General features: G+C 34.9%; 1 protein-coding gene across 1 annotated transcript; it reads right to left on the bottom strand.

The window, feature by feature from the left end:
- Nucleotides 1-5610: 5610 nt before the first annotated feature.
- LOC114248455 (thioredoxin-related transmembrane protein 1) lies at nucleotides 5611-15034 on the bottom strand. The gene is made up of 7 exons (XM_089737996.1): nucleotides 14845-15034; nucleotides 13123-13290; nucleotides 12468-12642; nucleotides 11653-11754; nucleotides 10732-10857; nucleotides 9658-9735; nucleotides 5611-7945 (listed from the first exon to the last, which is right to left on the bottom strand). Exons 1-7 carry the CDS (start codon nucleotides 14997-14999, stop codon nucleotides 7829-7831), a joined length of 921 nt encoding a protein of 306 aa, XP_089594122.1. The 5' UTR covers nucleotides 15000-15034; the 3' UTR covers nucleotides 5611-7828.
- Nucleotides 15035-21421: the final 6387 nt, after the last annotated feature.

The following is a 21421-nucleotide window of genomic DNA, read 5'->3' as shown; positions in this document are numbered from 1 at the left end:
GTCTTCTATGTATGTACGGAATAACAAATTTAAAATAATATGTATATATATATATATATATATCGAAGGGTTGGTTGGGGTTGGCCATTTGGTTTAAGCTACATTTTTGCAACTTTACAGCAGAGTCATTTAAAGCTTGAAAATTTCGAAATAATATCATTGAGAATAATAAAAAAAGTCCTTCAGCTATTTGAACGTAGTAAACTTAATTGAAGTTCAATTAAAAATCATCGAACTGTTGATGCTGATACCAAATAAAACGGACCTTTATTTACAAAGATAAATATCGCGTTAATAAACGAAATGTTACCCCTTGATATCTATATTATTTTAAATTTGTACATACATATGTACTGCATGCGCGCGAGTTCATGTCCATCGGGGCCAGAGGCGCCGCGCGGGGGACAGCTCGCCCCGCCCCCGCCCGCCTCCCCGCATTCGTCTGACGTCGAGTGTTATCGAAAATTTACGCTAACACTATTGTGTTTAACCATGACTATTCCGCTTCCAACATGTTCAGATAGAAAAAAAAACCTACTGAAAAAAGATACATACTGATTCCGACTCTGATCTGTCGGTTGTCTTTTCATTTGATAGTGATTGAATTGGAATTAAAAAAATATTTTTCTCTATTACAAATAAACAAGTAATTATCACATTCATTTTATTTCATAAATTGCAAAATTACCTTAAGTTACATTAAACCAAATTGACAGCTGTTGACTAAATCGGTAGTTATTATCGACATTACCATAATTAACTAGATCACAGCACTACCGCATTCCTCAGGATGGACATGAACTCGCGCGCCTACAGTACATAATTATAAATCCCAAATATTGTCAATTTATAGACAAGAATCAATTTGTTAAGATCGCGAAATATATAATCAGAAATGATGCATGGATTTAAAAAATAATATGCCCATATGAATATGTATAATATGTACAAGGTGTGTAAGCTCATATGCTGGTGAGTGGTCGCCGCCGATCGACATTGACAATGCCGAGGGTCAATATATAAGACTAGATGTTTTTTAATCGCGATTTAAAGAATCTTGAATTTTGGCTTTGAAAAATACGGATATATAATAATTGATGATTAGTGTTGTATTAATAATTGTGATCACGCGGGAAGTTTTAAAATTGACTGCTTAAAGCAAAACCTGCCTAATGATAATTCGAAGAAATGAAATTGTTGATGTCCACGGGCACCAACGAATAATTTACATAACACTGCGTTTCCCATTTAATTTTACTTTCGGTCAATTTTAAAACGGCCCGTTTATTTAATTGAAAATGTAGATTTTGCTATAAATTTGTATAAAATTTGGCGTTTTGTAAGAAAAATAATTGAAATAAGTACCTATATAATAATATTTATATTATATGAGTCGTCTATTATCAAAGGTGGCAATCTGTGCATTTGGACAAAAAAATGTTATTGATATGTCAATACAGATTGATTTGAATATAATCGTCTCCTTCAAACAATACGGTTCTAAACCTGCATTAAATAAAGGTTTAATACTTAACCTGTTATTTATCTAAGATGTCGTTCAGAAGAGTTTTGTGACTGCCAATGGAATACAAAGTCAATAATTCGTTTTTCTGATTTACCAATAGTTTTCCAAAGTCACATTGCCGGCTTTGATAATAGTCGACTCATATATAGTATGTATTCGCTTTCATTGTAACCAATGGTTTCTGACAATACTCATAATGTTATGAGAAAATGTATAAGGCATAATCGCTATATTTTCGATTGAATCAATTATTTATTCCATTATTTACACAATAATTATTTTTTCCGTGACTTGACATCAGAGGAACAAGGTCGGGTGTCCATGGCGCTAACATTCCAAAATATAATCTGTTCTCATTTATGAATATCGCGAGAGGTGAAAAGCTACTTGGTTTAAGTTACATTTTTGAGACTTTGCAACAGAGCGCCACTTAAAGTTTAAGAAAAACCTTTAAAAAACTTTAGTTTTAAAAATAGATTTTTCTTAGTCTTAATCACTCACCTGTGTCATTCAGTAAAAAGAGAGTTCAGTTTTGTATAGCATAATACTATCGTATAAAAGATTATTAAAAAAAAAAATTAAATATTTAAATGTTTATATCTTATTTATAACACAGAAAACGAAATTAAATCTTTTATTGTTTACTCATTCTGAATTATCCCATATCATTATATATACAGTCAAACCTGGATAAGCGAGAGTTCAAGGGAACACAATCTCATTCTCGCTTATAGTCTCTCACTAAACCGAGTTTCTCGCTAATGCACTCTCTGAATTTCATTTCGCTATTTTCCGGATTGAAACGCATTCACTATTTTAAGTTGATCACTTAATGACAGTACTTTAATTTTCCGTTTTGATATGATGCAGAAAAGAACTTTCCTTCGCAATTAACGATTAAAAAAAAAGAGTAAGTCCGTCAAAGAGAACGGTACACACACGTGTCTATTCGAAAAGAATGCGATAAAATAACAACGTTTATTTAGTTCCACAAAATAGAATAGGTTCAAAATTGACGAGAAAACAATACAAAAACAATGGTAGGAAGTTCCACGAAAGCTAAGAATGAGTCATAAAATAGCAGAATTTGTTTTGTCATTTGTTCCTCCTAAATAATATATTTAAATAAAGCTCGACTGTCGCTTAAAGAGGTATAAATAAGTAGCAGTCTCACTTACGGAGGTCCATGAGGGAAAAACGACTCTCTCTTACAGAGGTTTCTGTTTCTCGCTAATAGATGTTTTGGGAGCTTAAAATGACGGGTCCTGGCTATTACTCTCACTTAAAGAGTTTTCTCACTTATCCAGTTCTCACTTACCCAGGTTTGACTGTACTAGTCCCTCAGTGATCTAAATTCGACTATAATTAATTTAAATTATAAGTTTGAACATTATTATGGTTCTATTGTCAAACACTGTTAATATTTCTTTTAATCACATATTTCACCAAGACTACACCACAGACAAATAATATTACAGACAAACAATATTATTCTATTCTCAATTTGACCACAGACTTTAAATAACATAAATAAATAAATGACAATAAATTAAGAGTATAATATGCGTGTGTGTGTCAAATACATGGTAGGTTGTGTAATATTTTTTTAATTTATTGATTTAATGTATGTTTGATGCGTAATAAAAATATGTTAATATTCTGCACTCCTTCTCTATATTTACTATAAGCGTGGGAAATTTTATACTCCTCCCTCTGCGCAATTATCGTAAAAAGGTGTACAAAGTTTTTGCTTCATATAGAGATATTTGATTTGAGACACGATTTTATTTCTCTGATGTCAATTATTCTTACAAACGGTGTAGTAGGTGTTGTCTGCAATAATTACTTGTTGAATATCGAAAGCCTTTGTCCATCTAACGAAAATGTGCTTCCAAGCTCACGTCGCTAGTAACTCTGTTATTTTGTTGTATCACTGCTTTGACTCGCTTAAAAACGGCGATGCGTTTTCTTAATAAATAAATAATAAGTCAAAACAGTAAGTAAAATAGATATATATGTATTTACTAAGCCTTATTTAAAATCTTAACTCAATTTTTTTTTTATCATTATATTCTGTTCCGTGGTGTTTGAGACCTTATCCTTTATAAATATTATACACCCTGTATCTATAGATAATGAACACCCTGTATAATATTTATAAAGGAACATTCTTAACTATGATGTCGGATACATCCTATAGGATCTGATGACTTGCACTATTTTATTTAGAAATATACCAATACGAATAATTTATTTTGATTTCATATTATTGGAACGAAGTTCCTTATCGCGCGTTGTGAAAGGGGGCTAGACGGAAAAAATTCTTACGAAAAGTTGTCACGACACTTTTTAGATCCGTCATTCTGACCAATCAACGTGTAGGCGCTTATCGCGTGACATTGCTCGTATCCGATTAGTCCGCGTAATGAGTACAGTTTCTCGAGATAGCGTTTCAACAATAGTAATTTAGTTCATAGTATTGTTTTTTCTTCTTCATAATGCCGTAATTTATTATTATAACTTAAAAAAAAAAAATTACAATTCCTTCACTAATTAATCGAAAGGAACTTCGTTCCATCCGGGTGTCCCTTGACACCTCTGAAGTTTTTATATAATAAAGAAAAGTAACATGTTTGATATTAAAGTTAATTGATTTTGTTTTAAGATTATCGAACTACAGATCCCAATAATTGCAAGCTAATTGCGTTTGGAGGTAATCTGTTTTAGTTAAAATGACGAATACCGCTTCTACTAAAGTTAGTGAAAATATATTATAATGCATAGCTATTTATCGATAACACCGCTATAAACAATGATCTTCCTTATAATAAATATATAATAATCGTATTGTTTGAAATGTAAATCTTAAATTATTGTATACTTTTAATCAGATTATCATGTGAAAATATCGCGATACTTAATTATTATGTAAATATATTCTCTAAATAAAGAAACAGTTGAAGGACTGTCTGTTTTCTTTTTTATGATTAGTATAAAAGTTTTTTTTTAATACACCCAATGTAACATTAAAATTGGGCGGGGTCAATGGTTGACAACCTTGTCAACGAAGAGTCAAACATACTTAAAAACATCATTGAAATTTATTCAGAGATTTTTTTTCTAAAATATATTTTTATAGCCTTGTTTAAAATAAAAAAGTGTGTGTGTGTGTGTGCAAGTCACACACGGTAGAGGTGAAACTTATAATAAGATACAAATATACTGACTATCCCACTACACAGGAGCATACACATGGACAATGTTTAGTAGACGATAGTGGGGATGCTACGAAGAGTCGCACAAAGAGGAGACTGATAACGTCTAACTAATGTGTTCTATCTCATTCTCTCGCCGGCTGAATCCTATACATTTGTGTGTTTCTGTCTCTATGGACTTATTTTTTCGTTTCATCGAGTTTGAAATCACGATTCTAAAGAAGTTTCACTTCAATAAGTTAACTCCTCTATCACAAAGCTAGATAATAAGCAATATTCCGTGCCTGAACTAAACATTTTGCGGAAGAGTCGCAGCCGATAAGTGAAAGATCCTCGTGGAGCTCTTGGGCCGCGGGTTGCTGATCACTGATCTACGAGACAACCTTTCATGTAGGTAGCGGACTTGTGAATGAACAATATCCATGACAGCTGTTTTTGCTTTAGAAACAATTCTCTAACACTAGATTGTCCAGTTGCAGCACGCCAGTCCAGTTGTATTCAGTCAAGGTCTCAAAGGGAATTAATTCTCTTTATTTATATAAAGAACTAGCTGTACCCGTCCGCTCCGCTGGGCATTTAAAATTATCATTATTATTTCTCACCCTCACAAAGATTCTCATCATTACCGCCCCCGCAACTGGTGTAGGGAGTCTAAGACTCATGTAAACATTAGCCTATCCATCAAGTACATGTATTTTCTACACGGATACCAAGTTCCAAGTCAATCGGATGCACGGTTCAGTAGTTGTAACGGAACATCCGTAAAAACCACTGTAGATTTATATATTAGTATAGATTTACTACCCTGATCTTTTCATTTACATGCAAACATCTCAAACACACTTTGGAATATTAAATAAAACACAATCATACAAATACTATTTATTCAGCGGGTCACAATAGGAATATAAACGCAACACTATATTAATATTTAAGTCTTTGCGAACACGCCACCCCTCGGCCGCTTCCCGTAACAACACCAAAAATAAAATATTTCAGAAATCGTCCAAAGTCCGTGAAAAATAAGGCTTGAACTTAGAAATATGTACATGAAGTATCGAACAATATTCGAAGATATAAAACTGTCATTTAGATAATGTTTCATTTCAGAGTTGCAAGATCATAATAATATGATTAATGAAATATTCTGTTTTTTCGTGTTGCCTTCCTTCAGACTTCCAAATTCGTAACAATTACATATACATATATACTTATATTTTCAAATATTGAGAAAAAAATCGAACATCGGCTGCACGCACGAATAAGTGTCACGTTCCGCCTGAGTCTGAGCGTGCAAGAGCGAGAGGCACGATCGGCCCAAGCGTTGGCTTGTGACACATTTCTCTTCTCGCGTGACGTCAGAGCCAGCAGTTCGAATAATTATGCTGTTGACGTCATCACGTAAAACTATCGTCCGTAAACCGTCTTCAAAGATAACTATATTTTTTTTATAAACAAATACAATCCCTCTATTTACTTATCGAAATTACTCAATCACACAATACCCACAAAAGCATTAAATCGTGAAGAAATTATATAAAAATTATTGTAAGTAAATGCAAGATTATACTGACGAATACAACTATTGCTATAATTCAATTTCTATATAATACGCATGACTCAGTATTAAAACACCTAAAGTTCACTCAGCGAATAAACTAAAACATGGCGATACAATAGTAACAGGAATGCAATTTGTGAACACATCAGATAACGCGATCTAGTTAATTACTATTTAGGTTTTAATTTGGTTAAACAGAGAAAAATCATTAATCCTATAAGTAGTCAACAGCATTAATCTTTAGATAGTATTAGTAAGAATAGATGAGAAGATACAAATTTGTTTTCTTGTATTAATATTAAAGTCTTACTGTATAAACCGAACTGTGATTTAAAATTCCATGTTAATAAACATAATAATGTACAATTACTATTTATTACAAAATTAAATAAAACAAAGGATACAAGAAAATTTATATTTTTTTAATAATTAAAAATCTCAATTTTAAAACAATATCATTTACATACAAGTGTAATATAAGACACACAACACGCGGTGCGCGAGACAAAATTAAATGCAGTGTTAAGGCAAAACAAACATGCCAGTGGCAATGTCATAGTCGGTTGACCCCTTTTATTGTGTATAAAATGAACAAACACAAAGTTTGTTTTTAAAGAATGTTTAATTAATCACAACTCATTAATTTTCAATTAAAAAATTTAGCTCTTCCCCAACACAACAGACGCGTATGTCAAATTAAATTCTCATTAAATATTTTTTTTATACGATAACCAACCTACAATTTTTCTTTTTAATTACATTACATTCTGTGAGATGCTAAAAAATTACAATAGTCGATTTAAAATCTATTAAATGAGTAATTCATCCTCAATACAAAAGGCTATTTCGAACGAGATTAATGAATAATACTAGACCAATTGTAAATTTTGTATTTTCCTTTTTTTTTTCAATAGAAAACTCATTTTACTTGCCGCATCATGTATACATAATTTAGTCTAATAAATTTGTCATATCTTTCAGAGTTCTTTTGCTTTCAAACATGTTTATATTATTACAAAGAAAAATTCGTTATATATCGACGCTTGAAAGGCAAACGTGACTAAGCGACAATAACTGCTTTGTACATAAATGATAGGCAATAACCATATTCGAAGCGCAAAAAAAATACATTTCTAGGTCTATTAAAATCATTTCAATCCTACAGCAGGATTAGTTAAAATAGAAATTTTTTCAGGTATTTCAACTTTAAATTAGTCTACTGTAAAGTTCACGCATTGTCGCTTTTTTTTATTGCCTTTGTAGGCAGACGAGCGTACGGCCCACCTGATGGTAAGTGGTTACCGTCGCCCATGGACTTCAGCAATGCCAGGAGCAGAGCCAAGCCGCTGCCTACTGCTTAATACTCTCTTTTTTTTGTCACGTTTGCCTTTCATGCGTCGATATAAACGTCTAGTATTATTCATAAGCCTCGCAACTATTAAATTGCAAGTAAGATATTAGATATGGAACCGCAAGCAGCTAGTTAGTAAGTGTTCGTAAGTCGCTCTCTGGTGGTGCGTCGTTACTTCAGTCAGCCTTCCTTGGTCTGCGTTTCCGAGCCTCTGGTTTGTCGCTGGAGTCCTTGTCCACTGGCTTACTGTCTCCGGCCGCTTCGGATGTTTTCTCGTTCTCATCTTCAGAAGTCTGTAAGTCATTATGATTATTTTAGAATCAATGAAACGAAACAATATGATTGGGATAGTAAGCCAAGTTTGAAAATCATTGAAAGGCACATTTTTTTTGTTTTGTGTAAAATTTAAACAATCACGGAATCAAAGCAGATAAGAGATTCATTCATTGGTTTCATTCATTTAATTATTCCAATCTTTTTATATCTTAGTTTGGTGGACGAGCTCACGGCAAACCTGGTGTTAAGTGGTTAGCCCATAGACATCTACGACGTAAACACGCCACCCACTTTGATATAAGTTCTAAGGTCTCAGTATAGTTACAATGGCTGCCCCACCTTTCAAACCGAAACGCATTACTGCTTCACGGCAGAAATAGGCAAGTTTGTGGTACCTACCCGCGCGGACTCACAAGAGGTCCTACCACCAATTAACTATTCCAACCTTTTATTTTTATTTCTTTTATTGCCTTTATAAGGCTAAATACCGGCTACAGCCGATTTGACAGTGAGTGGTTACGTCAATATGGATTTCAACACTACTCATAGTTACCTACTTACGGATGTCAGAAATTATTGCACCATGAAGCTACTGCCTACTGCTGAAGGCTCTTGATACCTACCGTCCCGAAGGACATGTCATAGCACTCAAACCATTGTATTCAGAGCATGTGCCTAGTGCACACTTGGTAAATATGATATAGTTAAATACATAAATTTTATCTCATTCTCTAAGATTTCTATATTAGTGGCACTTTTAGTATACAAGTTTCATAGCACAACACTGCTAAAATAAATAACAATAAGTTCTAAAGTTTTGAAACACTAAATATTATCCATCCAAGTTATGAGTTGAGGTTCATTATAATTTTTGTTTTCAAAATACTCATTCTTTTTTATGTGATAATATATCTCTGAACGATGCCTAATGTTTATAGAACAAAAAAAAACCTTTTAATTCCTTAATTCCAGTATAAAGTCCACAGTAGAATTTTGAATTCAGGCAATTTTACAAAAACAAATGAATTTCTTATAGCGTCTCATTTATAACCTGAAAATTTGTAAGTTTAAATAATGACCCATTAATTTAAGATATAATTTTACTAATTCGACGAATCTAGAATAACCCCTCGAGGTTGCTAGAATAGGTAGGAAAAAAAAGTGTATATATGAGTCGACTATTATCAAAGCCGGCAATGTGACTTTTGGACAATTATTGGTAAATCAGAAAAACGAATTATTGACTTTGTATTCCATTGGCAGTCACAAAACTCTTCTGAACGACATCTTAGATAAATAACAGGTTAAGTATTAACCTTTATTTAATGCAGGTTTAGAACCGTATTCTTTGAAGGAGACGATTATATTCAAATCAATCTGTATTGACATATCAATAACATTTTTTTGTCCAAATGCACAGATTGCCACCTTTGATAATAGACGACTCATATATCGACGCTTAAAAGGCAAACTACTAAGTGACTAAAAGACTAAGCGACGAAAACTGCTTTGTACATAAATAATAGGCAATAACCATATTCTATGCGCAAAAAAAATAATTCTAGGTCTATTAAAATCATTTCAAACCTACAGCTAGATTCGTTAAAATAAATTTTGTTATCAGGTATTTCAACTTTAAATTAGTCTACTGTAAAGTTCACGCATTGTCGCTTAGTCACGTTTGCCTTTCAAGCGTCGATATGTATAATGTTGTAAAGCTCACACTTACATCGCTGGGAGAGTTCTTCTCAGCGTCACTATTGGGCGAGTTTTCAGCGTCGTCCAGAATGTCATCATTGATCAGCTCCTGCAATAAAACAATTAAGTTCTAATTTAGATTTAGGACAACGTAACTGACTGCATCACTTGCCTGTGCTCATAGTAACTGTAATACCGCAACCTATCTTGTAATAAGTATCTTCTATTAACAAGCATCCACATGATCAATGTTCCCATGATGACTTGGAGCTTGACTCTGTCAGTAAGTATCTACAGTCGGCATCATTGCGCCACTTTGAAAAGGCAACACGACATGAAAACCCTCTTGTCGTGGCCCTAGGGAATTACATACCCGATCCTGTGGACCGAATGGTAAACAGTCGACGTCGCCCAAAACACCTCATTACGGATCTTCCTGATCCATTAACGGTACTTTTAGGTACCTCAAGCACTAGTCACCGTCTTCGCCGAACCCATCACTTGCGACGAAGGGCTCCGTGAGTAAATTAACACACAGACAGGGTTTTTTTTGGTGGTAGGACCTCTTGTGAATCCGCACAGGTATGTACCACCGCCCTGCCTATTTCTGCCGTGAAGCAGTAATGCGTTTCGGTTTGAAGGGTGGGGCAGCCGTTGTAACTATACATGAGACCTTAGAGCTTATATCTCAAGGTGGGTGGCGTATTTACGTCGTAGATGTCTATGGGCTCCAGACCACTTAACAGCAGGTGGGCTGTGAGCTCGTCCACCCATCTAAGCAATAAAAAATAAAAAAAGATAGCCCACTGAGTGTCTCGCCGGATCTTCTCAGTGGGTCGCGTTTCCGAGGTGGTAGATACTGCAAAGCACTGCTCTTGCTAGGGCCAGTGTTAGCAACACTCCCGGTTTGAGCCCCGTGAGCTCACCTACACGTCAAGGAGACACTGATATAGCCTCTCAAGGCTATCAACATAGGTAAGAAAAAAAATATCAATGTTAGTTTGATTTGGGACTTATCACAGTCGCATCCCTCGATATGAGTCATGCTTTTCACAGCAACCTTTTAGTTTTTAATTCTTATGTTAAAGTTCAACGCGATAGGCACCTGTTCATCATCAGATTTCTTGCCATCATTGTCCCCACGTGCTAGCTTCTCGAGTTCAGATCTCGATATGAACTTCTTGTCGACTTTCTGAGGTGGATGCAGGAAGTCAATCACGCAGACTAAAATCTGTAATAATTTCATTTTATTGTAATTAAACTGTAGATATATGAGGATCTATATGGGATGACATAAAGTAGTAATATCGTAATATTAAATAAAGGCCTAATATTTGTCTGTTTAGGTATTTAACTGATAGAGGCTGGCAGTCGACAAGCTGAAACGGAGTCACGATCCTCAGCAATGAGGGAGCGATGGAGAAGAAGAAGTTATTTATAATCAAGAAGCTATGTGCCATTCACATATCATTTGTTTTAAAATTAACATTGCATACAATGTAGTAATAAAGTTCAGCTTTAGAATTGTCATTTTTTTTGTGTTATTGTATTACGAACCTTCAACACTACAATTGGTCTCCATTTTTTGAGAACTGCTCCACTGTATCCGGTATGTGGGACACAACACATAACCAACCATCAATACCATATTGCACATGTGACATTCACTATGAGAAACTTGGATGTGTGTATATTTCAATAGAATACCACAAGGATAGGTACGACCCTGCCTATTTCTGCCATGAAACATTAATGCATTTCGGTTTGAAGAGCGGGCAGCCGTTGTACTGTTAAAAGTGAGACCATAGAACTCGTATTTCAAGGTGGGTGGGTGGCGGCATTTACGTTGTAATTGCTTATCGGTTCTGGTAACCACTTAACACCAGGTGGGCCACGAGCTCGTCCACAGATGTAAACAATCAATAAAAAAAGCTGAAAGGGTTTATCTAGAAAGGCGACTACTGTGTAATGTGCCTGGAGTTTATTAGTTTTAATTTATAAATGAAACACATCTTTTATAACTTACCAATCCGACTAGAGCACCGACGAATATTGTGGCAATGGCGAATATAAGGTACGAACCCCATGATGGCAAGCCGTATGCTTCCATAAGCATATTGTGGACACCCTGTATTCAAATAAAATAATATATTATCTACACTGATACAATAATAAATACTACAAATTGAAAGAAAAAAAGTTGCTTAAATGAGACCAGTTTGTGCAAATATTTGTGATACCTGATGGTGAGTTTTGCTTAAAGATAAGCAATGTCAGGAGTAGAATCAAGCTGCTAAATGCAATTGCATACTTCAATGATATATTATCCAAAATGGATGTACATACATAGCTACCCTAGCTGTAGCTTTTGAGTGGAAATAAGGGTTAAATGCACATATACAGAATTGCAGACAATGTCTATCTATATGAACCAGATTTTTCACTAGAAATACATACTTATACTATCAGATCAAATGAAAACGGTATTAATGGTTGAATAAACAAAATTCGAGATAATTAAGAATGTACAGAACAGTATGGAATCTATGGAATGTTATTGCTTAAGTAGATAGATTATTTAATGACAAACCATTTATGATTAATACTCTGGTAATCTCATAGAGGTACTATTATGTTTTATTATTTAATAATGAACTTAAGCACATGTGTTCCGTAACAAATCAGTTCATTGTGTGTGTCTGTCTTTATGCAATCCTCACTTAGCAACCCTTTTATTAAAAGGAGAACATGTACCCTCACTAATACACTACAGGTACAAAAATCAATATGCCATAATGATAAGATTTTTGAGTCATTAAATAAAAAGTTGCAATAACCAACCCGAAGTGCTTGACTCATCTTGAAGAACTCAGCAACCAAGGACATTTGCAGTGAGTCAGGTGCCTTCCATCCCGGGATGGGATCGGTTTGCTTCCACTTTTTGTTCTCAACAAAGGTCAGCATGGATTCTACATCACGCGGACCCTTGTACTGACGAAACTCGCCATCTTTCACACTGAAATTTTTATTTGATTTCAAATTATGCAAGTTTAAGGCTGAAAGTATAATATTAGGGATTCTTGTAAAAATTTTAACTTTATTTCAATTGTGATTTGAACTAATTGTTTATTGTTATGTCCATTTAACCAAAATTCTAAAAAAATGTTGCTTTATTAACAATGACATTAATGGTACTTAATCATTTTTTCATTATAATATTTACTAACGACCCGCCCTCGCTTCGCTTCGGAAACTGTAATTTATTATTGATTTCTCCACTATTTAATGGATGTTATTATACACATAAACATTCCTCTTCAATCACTCTATCTATTAAAAAAAGCCGCATCAAAATCCGTTGCGTAGTTTTAAAGATTTAAGTATATATAGGGATATAGGGACAGAGAAAGCGACTTTGTTTTATACTATGTAGTGATTAGTACCGTTGTTACACAAAGTAGTATCCCTTGTCGGTTTTTGGTATTTTCACACTTACTGGAAAATAGTAGGCAGTGCGGTAACAACAAATCTTCCACTCAGACCAGGCGAGTTAGTGACGTCAACTGCAGCAGTACGTAGAGGGAGTGAGTTTTTGGCAGCTCGTGTAGAGAGCTCCTTCCAAGCTGGCGCTAGAGCATTGCAGGCAGGACACCATGGGGCGTAGCTGTTTAGATAATTATTTATTAAAATAACACAAATTAGCTATATAAGCGCTTCTGATTATAGTCATACGGACTTATTTCTATATTGCAAGTTTTTATCAATTTCTCATTTTGTAGTTTACATTTAAAAGAAGCTCATGGTTCTTTTATGGCCTGAGTTTAAATTGCAATTGCTTTATGGAAACAATGAACTGGAATTCGTTATATATCTATTAATATCTGATTTCATTATTAAATTAGTTTTGAGTCTTGACAAATATGCATTTGGTGGGCAAACAATTCTTGTAACAAAATTTAATGTAGTGTACAGAATCAGACATCCACTGCACTAGCATCAAGTGGTGTGACGTAAAACATGTTTACAGATGACTTCCACAATGAAAGCATAACATTGTGTATTGAAAAGTTGTGAAAAAATTTGCATTTTTGTAATTACTGTTACCTATCCTATGAGCATGCATGGGAAGGTAGCCTGCATATTTCTGCAGCAAAACAGTAATACCTTCTGCTTTGAAGGGTGGGACAGCCATTATACCTGACAATTGAGACTTATGGTGGAATTAACATGGGTGGCGCCGTGTACATTATGATGTCTATTATCTCCAGTGAACACTTAACAAGAACTGAACTATGAGCTCACACAAAACTAATTCACGTTCAAGGCTAGTCTTATCTCACACATAGTAAGTATAATTCTTAGTGATGTAGTTAGAACATGCAACATTACTTCTAAAGAGGTTAGTATATTTCCTACAATAATCTTTGTATTCTTTCTCGTTTACATATACAATGCATTTTCTTTGCACATAAATAATGTGGGTTGCGATTATGATTTTACTAAAGCAAGAACAGATATGATGCAATGTTTTTGTATCAGATTCTAATATAGGAGTTGCTGAGTCATATTTGATTTTATTAGCAATGAATCATTAATTATTATTACTAAGTGCTATTGAGCATTTGTATGGCTGTGTGGATTTTTCTGTTGGTTAAACTGTTATTCTCTAAATGTGAGCACTTAAAACATCACGATAAGTACATAACTTGATAATTAGTAGTATCTAGTAACTGTTTAAATACTATGCTGTTTTTTTTTCAACGACCCTACCATACCAAAGGAATTTTTAGGTACTCTTCTACTTTACTACGTTTTGAAAATGGTTCTTATTGAGTTCTCAAGAAATTAAAATACTGTAGTTATTTTAGTCCGTTTAATTGAATTTTAAGTTTAATCTGTCTTAAAGTCGTTCTTAGTAGATTAAATAAAAATCTATTTTAAAAGACTTATGCATCATGATCTAAGAAACGGTTCTTTCGTGACCCCTTCAGCCTTGACGTGGTTAATGAACTTCTGTAGGACGAATGTATCAGAATAATACAAAACAAACCTTTTTAATAATTAAATTACACGATCAAATTATAAAGTTATTATGTTCTAAATCCCACCTGAATATAATGCGTCCTTGTAATTTATTGTTTTCGTAATTACTTCGTGGAAAAATGTGGAAAAAAAATGCGACACGTTTTGTTATAAGCCGGTATGAAATTTTACTTACAATTCGAGCATCCATTCTCCTTCGAGGATTTCTTTCCAGTTGTTTTCATTTAGCTCTTTGTTTGCACTAGCAAAATCTATTGTCGAACATAATAGCACTATGAAAGAAAAAGAAAAAATCAAAATCCCACGGGAAGCGTCGTAAACGCGCGCCATGTTTGATTTGTTTGTCGTGTTGCCAGCTCGAGCTCAACCAGCTGGCAGTTTTTCAGTAATATTTATTTTCCAGCCACACCGTAAATATACCTGTAGCTATTTTACTTTTTAGTCATAATTTACTTTCACCATAATATAGTTTATGTTTATAGTTTATCGCTCTGATTCTTATTCATGATTGCTTGATATTCATTGAAATAAAATAAACACCGTAGTTTATCGAAAGAGTATCGATTTAAAGGATGAAGTATAAAAAGAGTACATAAACATTAAGTTAGTAGATTGGATACTAATTGCAATCGGTGTTAGATCTGAAGTTCAATTTATAAATATGTTGAAAGGAAAGATACGGATCTCAAAACTTATGTTTATTTATTTATTTAAATTATACAAGTAAAACAACTTTAAAAGGAAAACATATATTTAAAAAAAATACGTCTGCACTGGATGGTATTTCGTGAGTTTCCTTCATTTTTATTTTATTTTTTGTTCCCTACCTATTCAATGATAGCCTAAGGGGCTATTCCAGTTACCCACTGGCTGGTAGATGAGCGTACGGAGCTCAACCTCAGAGAGTTGCTGCCAATGGGCCAAGTAACAGCAGTATTTCGCAGAATGTAGTGCCGGATCGGAATCACGACTCACTAAGAAGATCTGGCAAGATACTCAATAGGTTGTGTCTATGTGGATTTTAATACAATGACCTACTTGAAAGGAAATTCTAATCTTGGCTAAGCAGTGTTACTTTTTTAATAAAACTTTATTTTAATTCTGGTTTAACCCTACAAGGCTCAATTTTTTTTTGTGCATGAAAAAAATATATAGTTTGTATTTAGTGATCAGAAGACAGGGAAAACATATAAAAATAAAACCATATTTTACGAAAAAATCAACTTTTTATTTCAGTTCTACATATGGTACACTGAGCCTTAACTATACTTTTTGGTATACTAAGCTAGTACAATTGAATTGTTTTGGAAGTTTCCTATGTACTTTTTGTTCAATTGTAAATTATTCAAAATGAAATGACTATTACATACCTATACTTATATTTTACTTTTTTATATTATTGCAAAATCATACTTATAACTAATATAAAATTATTTATTGATGAAAGAATCTAAAACAATTGTTACATTTATTGAGGCAAAGTTCTACACGAAATTTGTCGCAAGATATGAATGTTTTTCCTTTGCAACCAGGATATTTGCAGGATTATAAAATATATTGTTGTCTTTTTTGACCCCAAACAGGAAAATGCTCAAACCTATCGCGCCTGACATCACGCGGAGGTAGGATTGATGTATTTGGCTTGTCTTTTGTTTTCAACTTCATCAGATAAACTTGGTCTACCTCTCTTATTGTTTATTGATAACCCACATATGCATAAACTTTTCCCTACTTCAAATTTGAAGTCCTTCTGTTTCATTGGGGTTGGTATATGCTGCTGCTCTCCGACTCTTTTGTACAATAACCAGCAATTGACAAGGGTTACATCAAGAAGATGATAAAATAGTCTCAAGTACCATTTTCTTTCAAGAATTTTTTTGGACACTAAATTTGTGCATTTCTTCTACAATATGCTGAAATAACGCATCATCAAAAAACCATAAAAAATATTGAAGGGGAGTTTCAGTTTTTTTTGAGTCAATACTGTTCAATAACTATCTTTTAAATATTTTTGAATTCAAACAAACAACTAACGTTCCACTTTCATTCTTTCACACTTCGTATACTATAACTTTAACACGAAAGACATCTTTAGGTAAAGTACGCTATTTCTTGTTTTATAGCTATAGGAACGATTAAAGACAGTGTTCCACATATGGAACTTGTAGGGTTAAGACGATGCTCAAAAATGTTTTTTTATTTTTTATTGCATAGATGGATGGACAAGCTCACAGCCCATCTCGTGTTAAGTGGTTACCGGAGCCCATACACATCTACTAAATGCCGCTACCCACCTTGAGATACGAGTTCTAAGGTCTCAGTATAGTTACAACGGTTGCCCTTCAAACCGAAACCGGCAGAAATAGGCGGGGTGGTGGTACCAGGACCTATCCGTGCGAACTCACAAGATGTCCTACCACCAGTTTTCCTCTTCGTCTAGTTTATTTTACAGTTTGTATTTGATGATAGTTCGGAAACATTTTTGAGTGCATTTGTGCCATCTATTGTAATAGTAACCAAGCCAGAGCGTGGTGAACAAATTTCTTGAACCTACAATTTGGTTAATCGTTTTATAGTATATCGCTAGATGTCACTCAAATCATTTATAGTTTCGTTTGAGTGACACTAGATGTCACTAATATATTCTAATTTTTAAGTACGGTATCACTTTTCTGCCTAGATCTTTATTGGCCATATATTGCTATTAAAATAATCTTTATGTTTTAAGTCCGATTTTTGTTTATTTCAAAGTTCATTCAACATTTAATTTAATATTGTTATATTTTTATGATAGCCACCTACTCTAACTTGGTTCAAAGGGCCTCGAACTCTTGACCCGGATCGATGACAGACGAAGCCGGCTCGCTTTTAGAAGCCTTACGACAGCGCTGCGAAACTACACCGACTCAATGTCGAATGTCATTAATAGGAACATATATATAACGTTTAAATTTTTTTTTTTTAAATACTGACCGACAGAGATTTTGATTCCTTCAGCTCTAACGCTAGGGACAGGCTTATGGACATCGGTAACTACTAACTCGGCAAAGAGTTCGACGAGCAACCTAAGCCATGCATCAGTCCGCCGAGTTTCTCGCCGGATCTTCTCAGCGGGTCACGATTCCGATTCGGTAGCAGATTCATTCGCGAAGCAGTTGCTCTTGAGTTGTTAGGTCTCCTTTGGAGGCGCTCGGGCAGCTGTTGGCAAATCCCATCTCTGTTGGCTGAGCCTTTGCTGGCCCATCTGTCCTGGTGAAATTGGAAAGGCCTCTGGGCCACCAGTAATCCTTCAATCATAAAAAAAAAAGTTCAAAGTCTCAGTTCTATAGTAGATTGACTACCCCACCCTTCAAATCGCATTACTGCATCGCGGTTGAAATAGGCGGGGTGGAGAAACCTATCCGGACGGGTCTACAAGCCGTCCAACTGTCAGTAATTACGCCAATTATTTCCGCTTTATTTTTATTACAAACAATACAGGTAACCTACCTTTTTATAACACGGTATTTTATAACACGGTTCTACTTTAACACGAAAAGAAAAATTAACCAAAAACATTCATATTTTTATTTATTACGTATTTACTCTTCCTTAGATCTCTATGAAATTATCAATAAAAGCGATTGCAAGATTTTGCTTTTCTAACGAGATGAATATGACAACTTCAGTTCATTTTACTTCTGCATTGCCAATTGACGCGGAGCTCGATTTTAGGATCATTTTCGCATTTGAAGTCGTCGGCGTCATCGCTAAGACATTGCTTTCCATAAAAGCGATTACAAAAGGGACTTTGTGGGCAGCACACAGCACAAAACTTTTTAGATTTAAAAATAATAATTAGATAATATGAGGCCTATAGAATCAAAGGCAGCTAAACGCTATAATGTCATGAAATGGATTAACAATGGCCCTATTTTGTTTAGTTAATTGGACACGCTTTAGTGTTTTCATGTTATAACAAATGCAGCTAAATCTCTAACAAAATCAGTTCAAAAATTTTATTTTTACTCAGTACTAAGTACTAATAATCGAAGTTTTATCATTTAAAATTCAGATTATTAGTAATATTCTCATTCTTTATAAATCTGTTTTAAAATAAAGAATATCGTAGCTATCCGAACAAAGTTATTTCAGCCTGTTGCTGGCCCTAGCAAGAGCAGTACTTCGATGGATCGAGAGGATCCGTAATGACGTGTTTAGGGACAATTTTTGTAGCTTACCTGAATATTTGACAGACTTGGATTTAACTGCTGTGGCGGGTAGCCATCATACAACGCAAGATAATTGACAGATGGCTGAATCTCGCTTACGACATTTTCAAGATAAAGCGCATATATACAAATTCCGAACAACAACATTAGGACCGTCGGTCTACCGAGCAAATATCACCCGCTCGGTGGAAGATCTTCCCTCCGTCGTATATCTCCCAAAGCTGCCTTTGATTTTATAGGCCTCATATGAGAAAATATACATAATGCTTACATACAGTGATTCTACATTTTAAAATCCCGGTGATTATGTTCGAATTTCGATCATTGGTCGAACCCTATTATCAATAAATGATTCAAATGAACGATGCAACTCAGATATAGATCAATCAGATCCTTTGCGACACTTGTCAAACATCAAAATATTTTACGCGCGCTTTCGTGATGCGTCAAACATTTTGACTATTAACAGGGCTGGTACTGACCACACTTGTAATAATTATTAAGAAATAGGGACAATGTTATGGAATATAATTGAGATTTTCATCTGAAGTCTTGAGATGGGGCGTTCATGTTGTGTCTTCTAGGTTTATTTCGTACCTAATGCTGGTAACCTCGAGGGGTTGTGCAAGCTTCACAGCGGACGTGAGGAATTATTTGAGATCATTCCATCATCTCGTTCTTACCAGCGCACCGACCGCCACCGGAGTAGAGTTCATCTATACTACCTGGAGCCACTGCGTTCATCCACAGTGCGCTTCCAGAGATCTTTTTTGCTACGTACCATCCGGCTTTGGAATGAGCTCCCTTCTACGGTGTTTGCCAAGCGCTATAACATATCCTCTTCAAACGAGGCTTGTGGAGAGTAGTTAACGGGCGACAGTAACCACTCACCATCAGGTACCATCAGGGCCGTATGCTCGTTTGCCTATAAGGGCAATAATAAAAAAAATACGTTAACGTCTAGGTATGAATTCTGGTAGCCAATTAAATAAGTGGATTGTTAGCTCGTTCACTCATTTATGCAGTATTAAAAAAGCTAATTTACCACTGCAATTAATTATAATTACTAAAATCAGACAGCCCTATTGAAAATTCGAAATTCAATTTTGAAGTAGGTACGCCGCCACCGTGTCTGTGGAGCATAGCATTTTATTTTTAATTTCTCTAATATCGAGCAGGGAGCATAGATTCAACTTTTTTTTTAAAATAATGTCATTGTTTGTGGACAGGGATTCTCGTATCTCGATCGTTTGTGGAATTTGGGAGCATGTTTTATATGTAGCAGTCATTGAGGTTTTTTCGTACATGACTTAGCGGTTTCCATACAATCCCTTAGTTATAATAATATGTAGATATACATCGCGATTGAAGTTTTTTTTTAAATACACTAAGTAGAAATGATGCAAAAATAACATCCAAGTTATCTTTTTGTGAGTGTGTCAGAAGAATTTTGATTTTTTTTTATACAGTAGCTATCAAAACGGCAAAGGGATTATTTGCTATCGTAATAATTTAGAAATTAAAATTCGCCTTCCGAAATATGGACTGGGCTAGGTCCATGGTCAATCGGACTCTAAAATTAGCAATCTGGAGAGTTTTGTGGATATTGCTGGACCTTGGCGATGCAGAACCTGTTATAGTGTAGCTGTGTATTTTGTATAGCCTATTCCTCGGGGAGTATTACTGGAGAATTGTTAGATTTAATCGCATTGTCTCTTTTATCATCAAACTTCCCACCATCGGAGCAGAATGCGTTTCTAATAGAGTTTGAGGGCATCATTTTTATCACGACCTATGCGACTCTGAAATAAACTATCCTGCAAAAATTTTTTTTCGAACGAAGTTTTAATAACTTGTGATGTAGCGAGTGGCTTCGCTGGTTCTGTCCACGAACCACGGAAGCTACTTACAAATGGGTCATGGAGGAATTGTTTTTTTTATTTTTATTTTTATGATTGAGGGATTACTGGTGTCCCGGAGGCCTTTCCAGTTTCACCAGGACATGTGAAGGAGGAATTGTCCGAGACTTCATGTTCTTTCTGCGATCGTGTAGATTTAGCTTCCATAGCCAGGAAATAAATACACAGATTGCAATAGTGCAATAGTTTACTGGTGGTAGGACCTCTTGTGAGTCCGCGCGGGTAGATGCCACCGTCCTGCCTATTTCTGCCGTGAAGCAGTAATGCGTTTCGGTTTGAAGGGTGGGGCAGCCGTTGTAACTATACTGAGACCTTAGAACTTATATCTCAAGGTGGGTGGCGCATTTACATTGTAGATGTCTATGGGCTCAAGTAACCACTTAACACCAGGTGGGCTGTGCACTCGTCCACACATCTAAGCAATGAAAAAAAAGTTCTCTTAAAACTGTATTGCTTTATTTGTAACTATACTTGAGACTTCAGAACTTATATCTCAAGGTGGGTGGCGCATTTACGTTGTAGATGTCTATGGGCTCCAATAACCACTTAACGTCAGGTGGGCTGTGAGCTCGTTCATCCATGTAAGCAATATAAAAAAAACTCCACTTGTACAATCTTTAGG

This window comes from Bombyx mandarina, chromosome 24 (assembly GCF_030267445.1).
Source record: "Bombyx mandarina strain Sakado chromosome 24, ASM3026744v2".
Classification (NCBI taxonomy): domain Eukaryota; kingdom Metazoa; phylum Arthropoda; class Insecta; order Lepidoptera; family Bombycidae; genus Bombyx; species Bombyx mandarina.
This window is presented reverse-complemented; position numbering and strand designations above follow the sequence as displayed.

Excerpts from the sequence above, each read along its gene's own strand:
- LOC114248455 (XM_089737996.1), bottom strand. The coding sequence starts at position 14,999 with ATGGCGCGCGTTTACGACGCTTCCCGTGGGATTTTGATTTTTTCTTTT. Across the intron at positions 11,755-12,467 it reads AGATGAGTCAAGCACTTCGG|GGTGTCCACAATATGCTTAT; the intron begins GTTGGTTATTGC and ends ATTTGAATACAG. Across the intron at positions 7,946-9,657 it reads AGAAGAACTCTCCCAGCGAT|ACTTCTGAAGATGAGAACGA; the intron begins GTAAGTGTGAGC and ends AATGACTTACAG.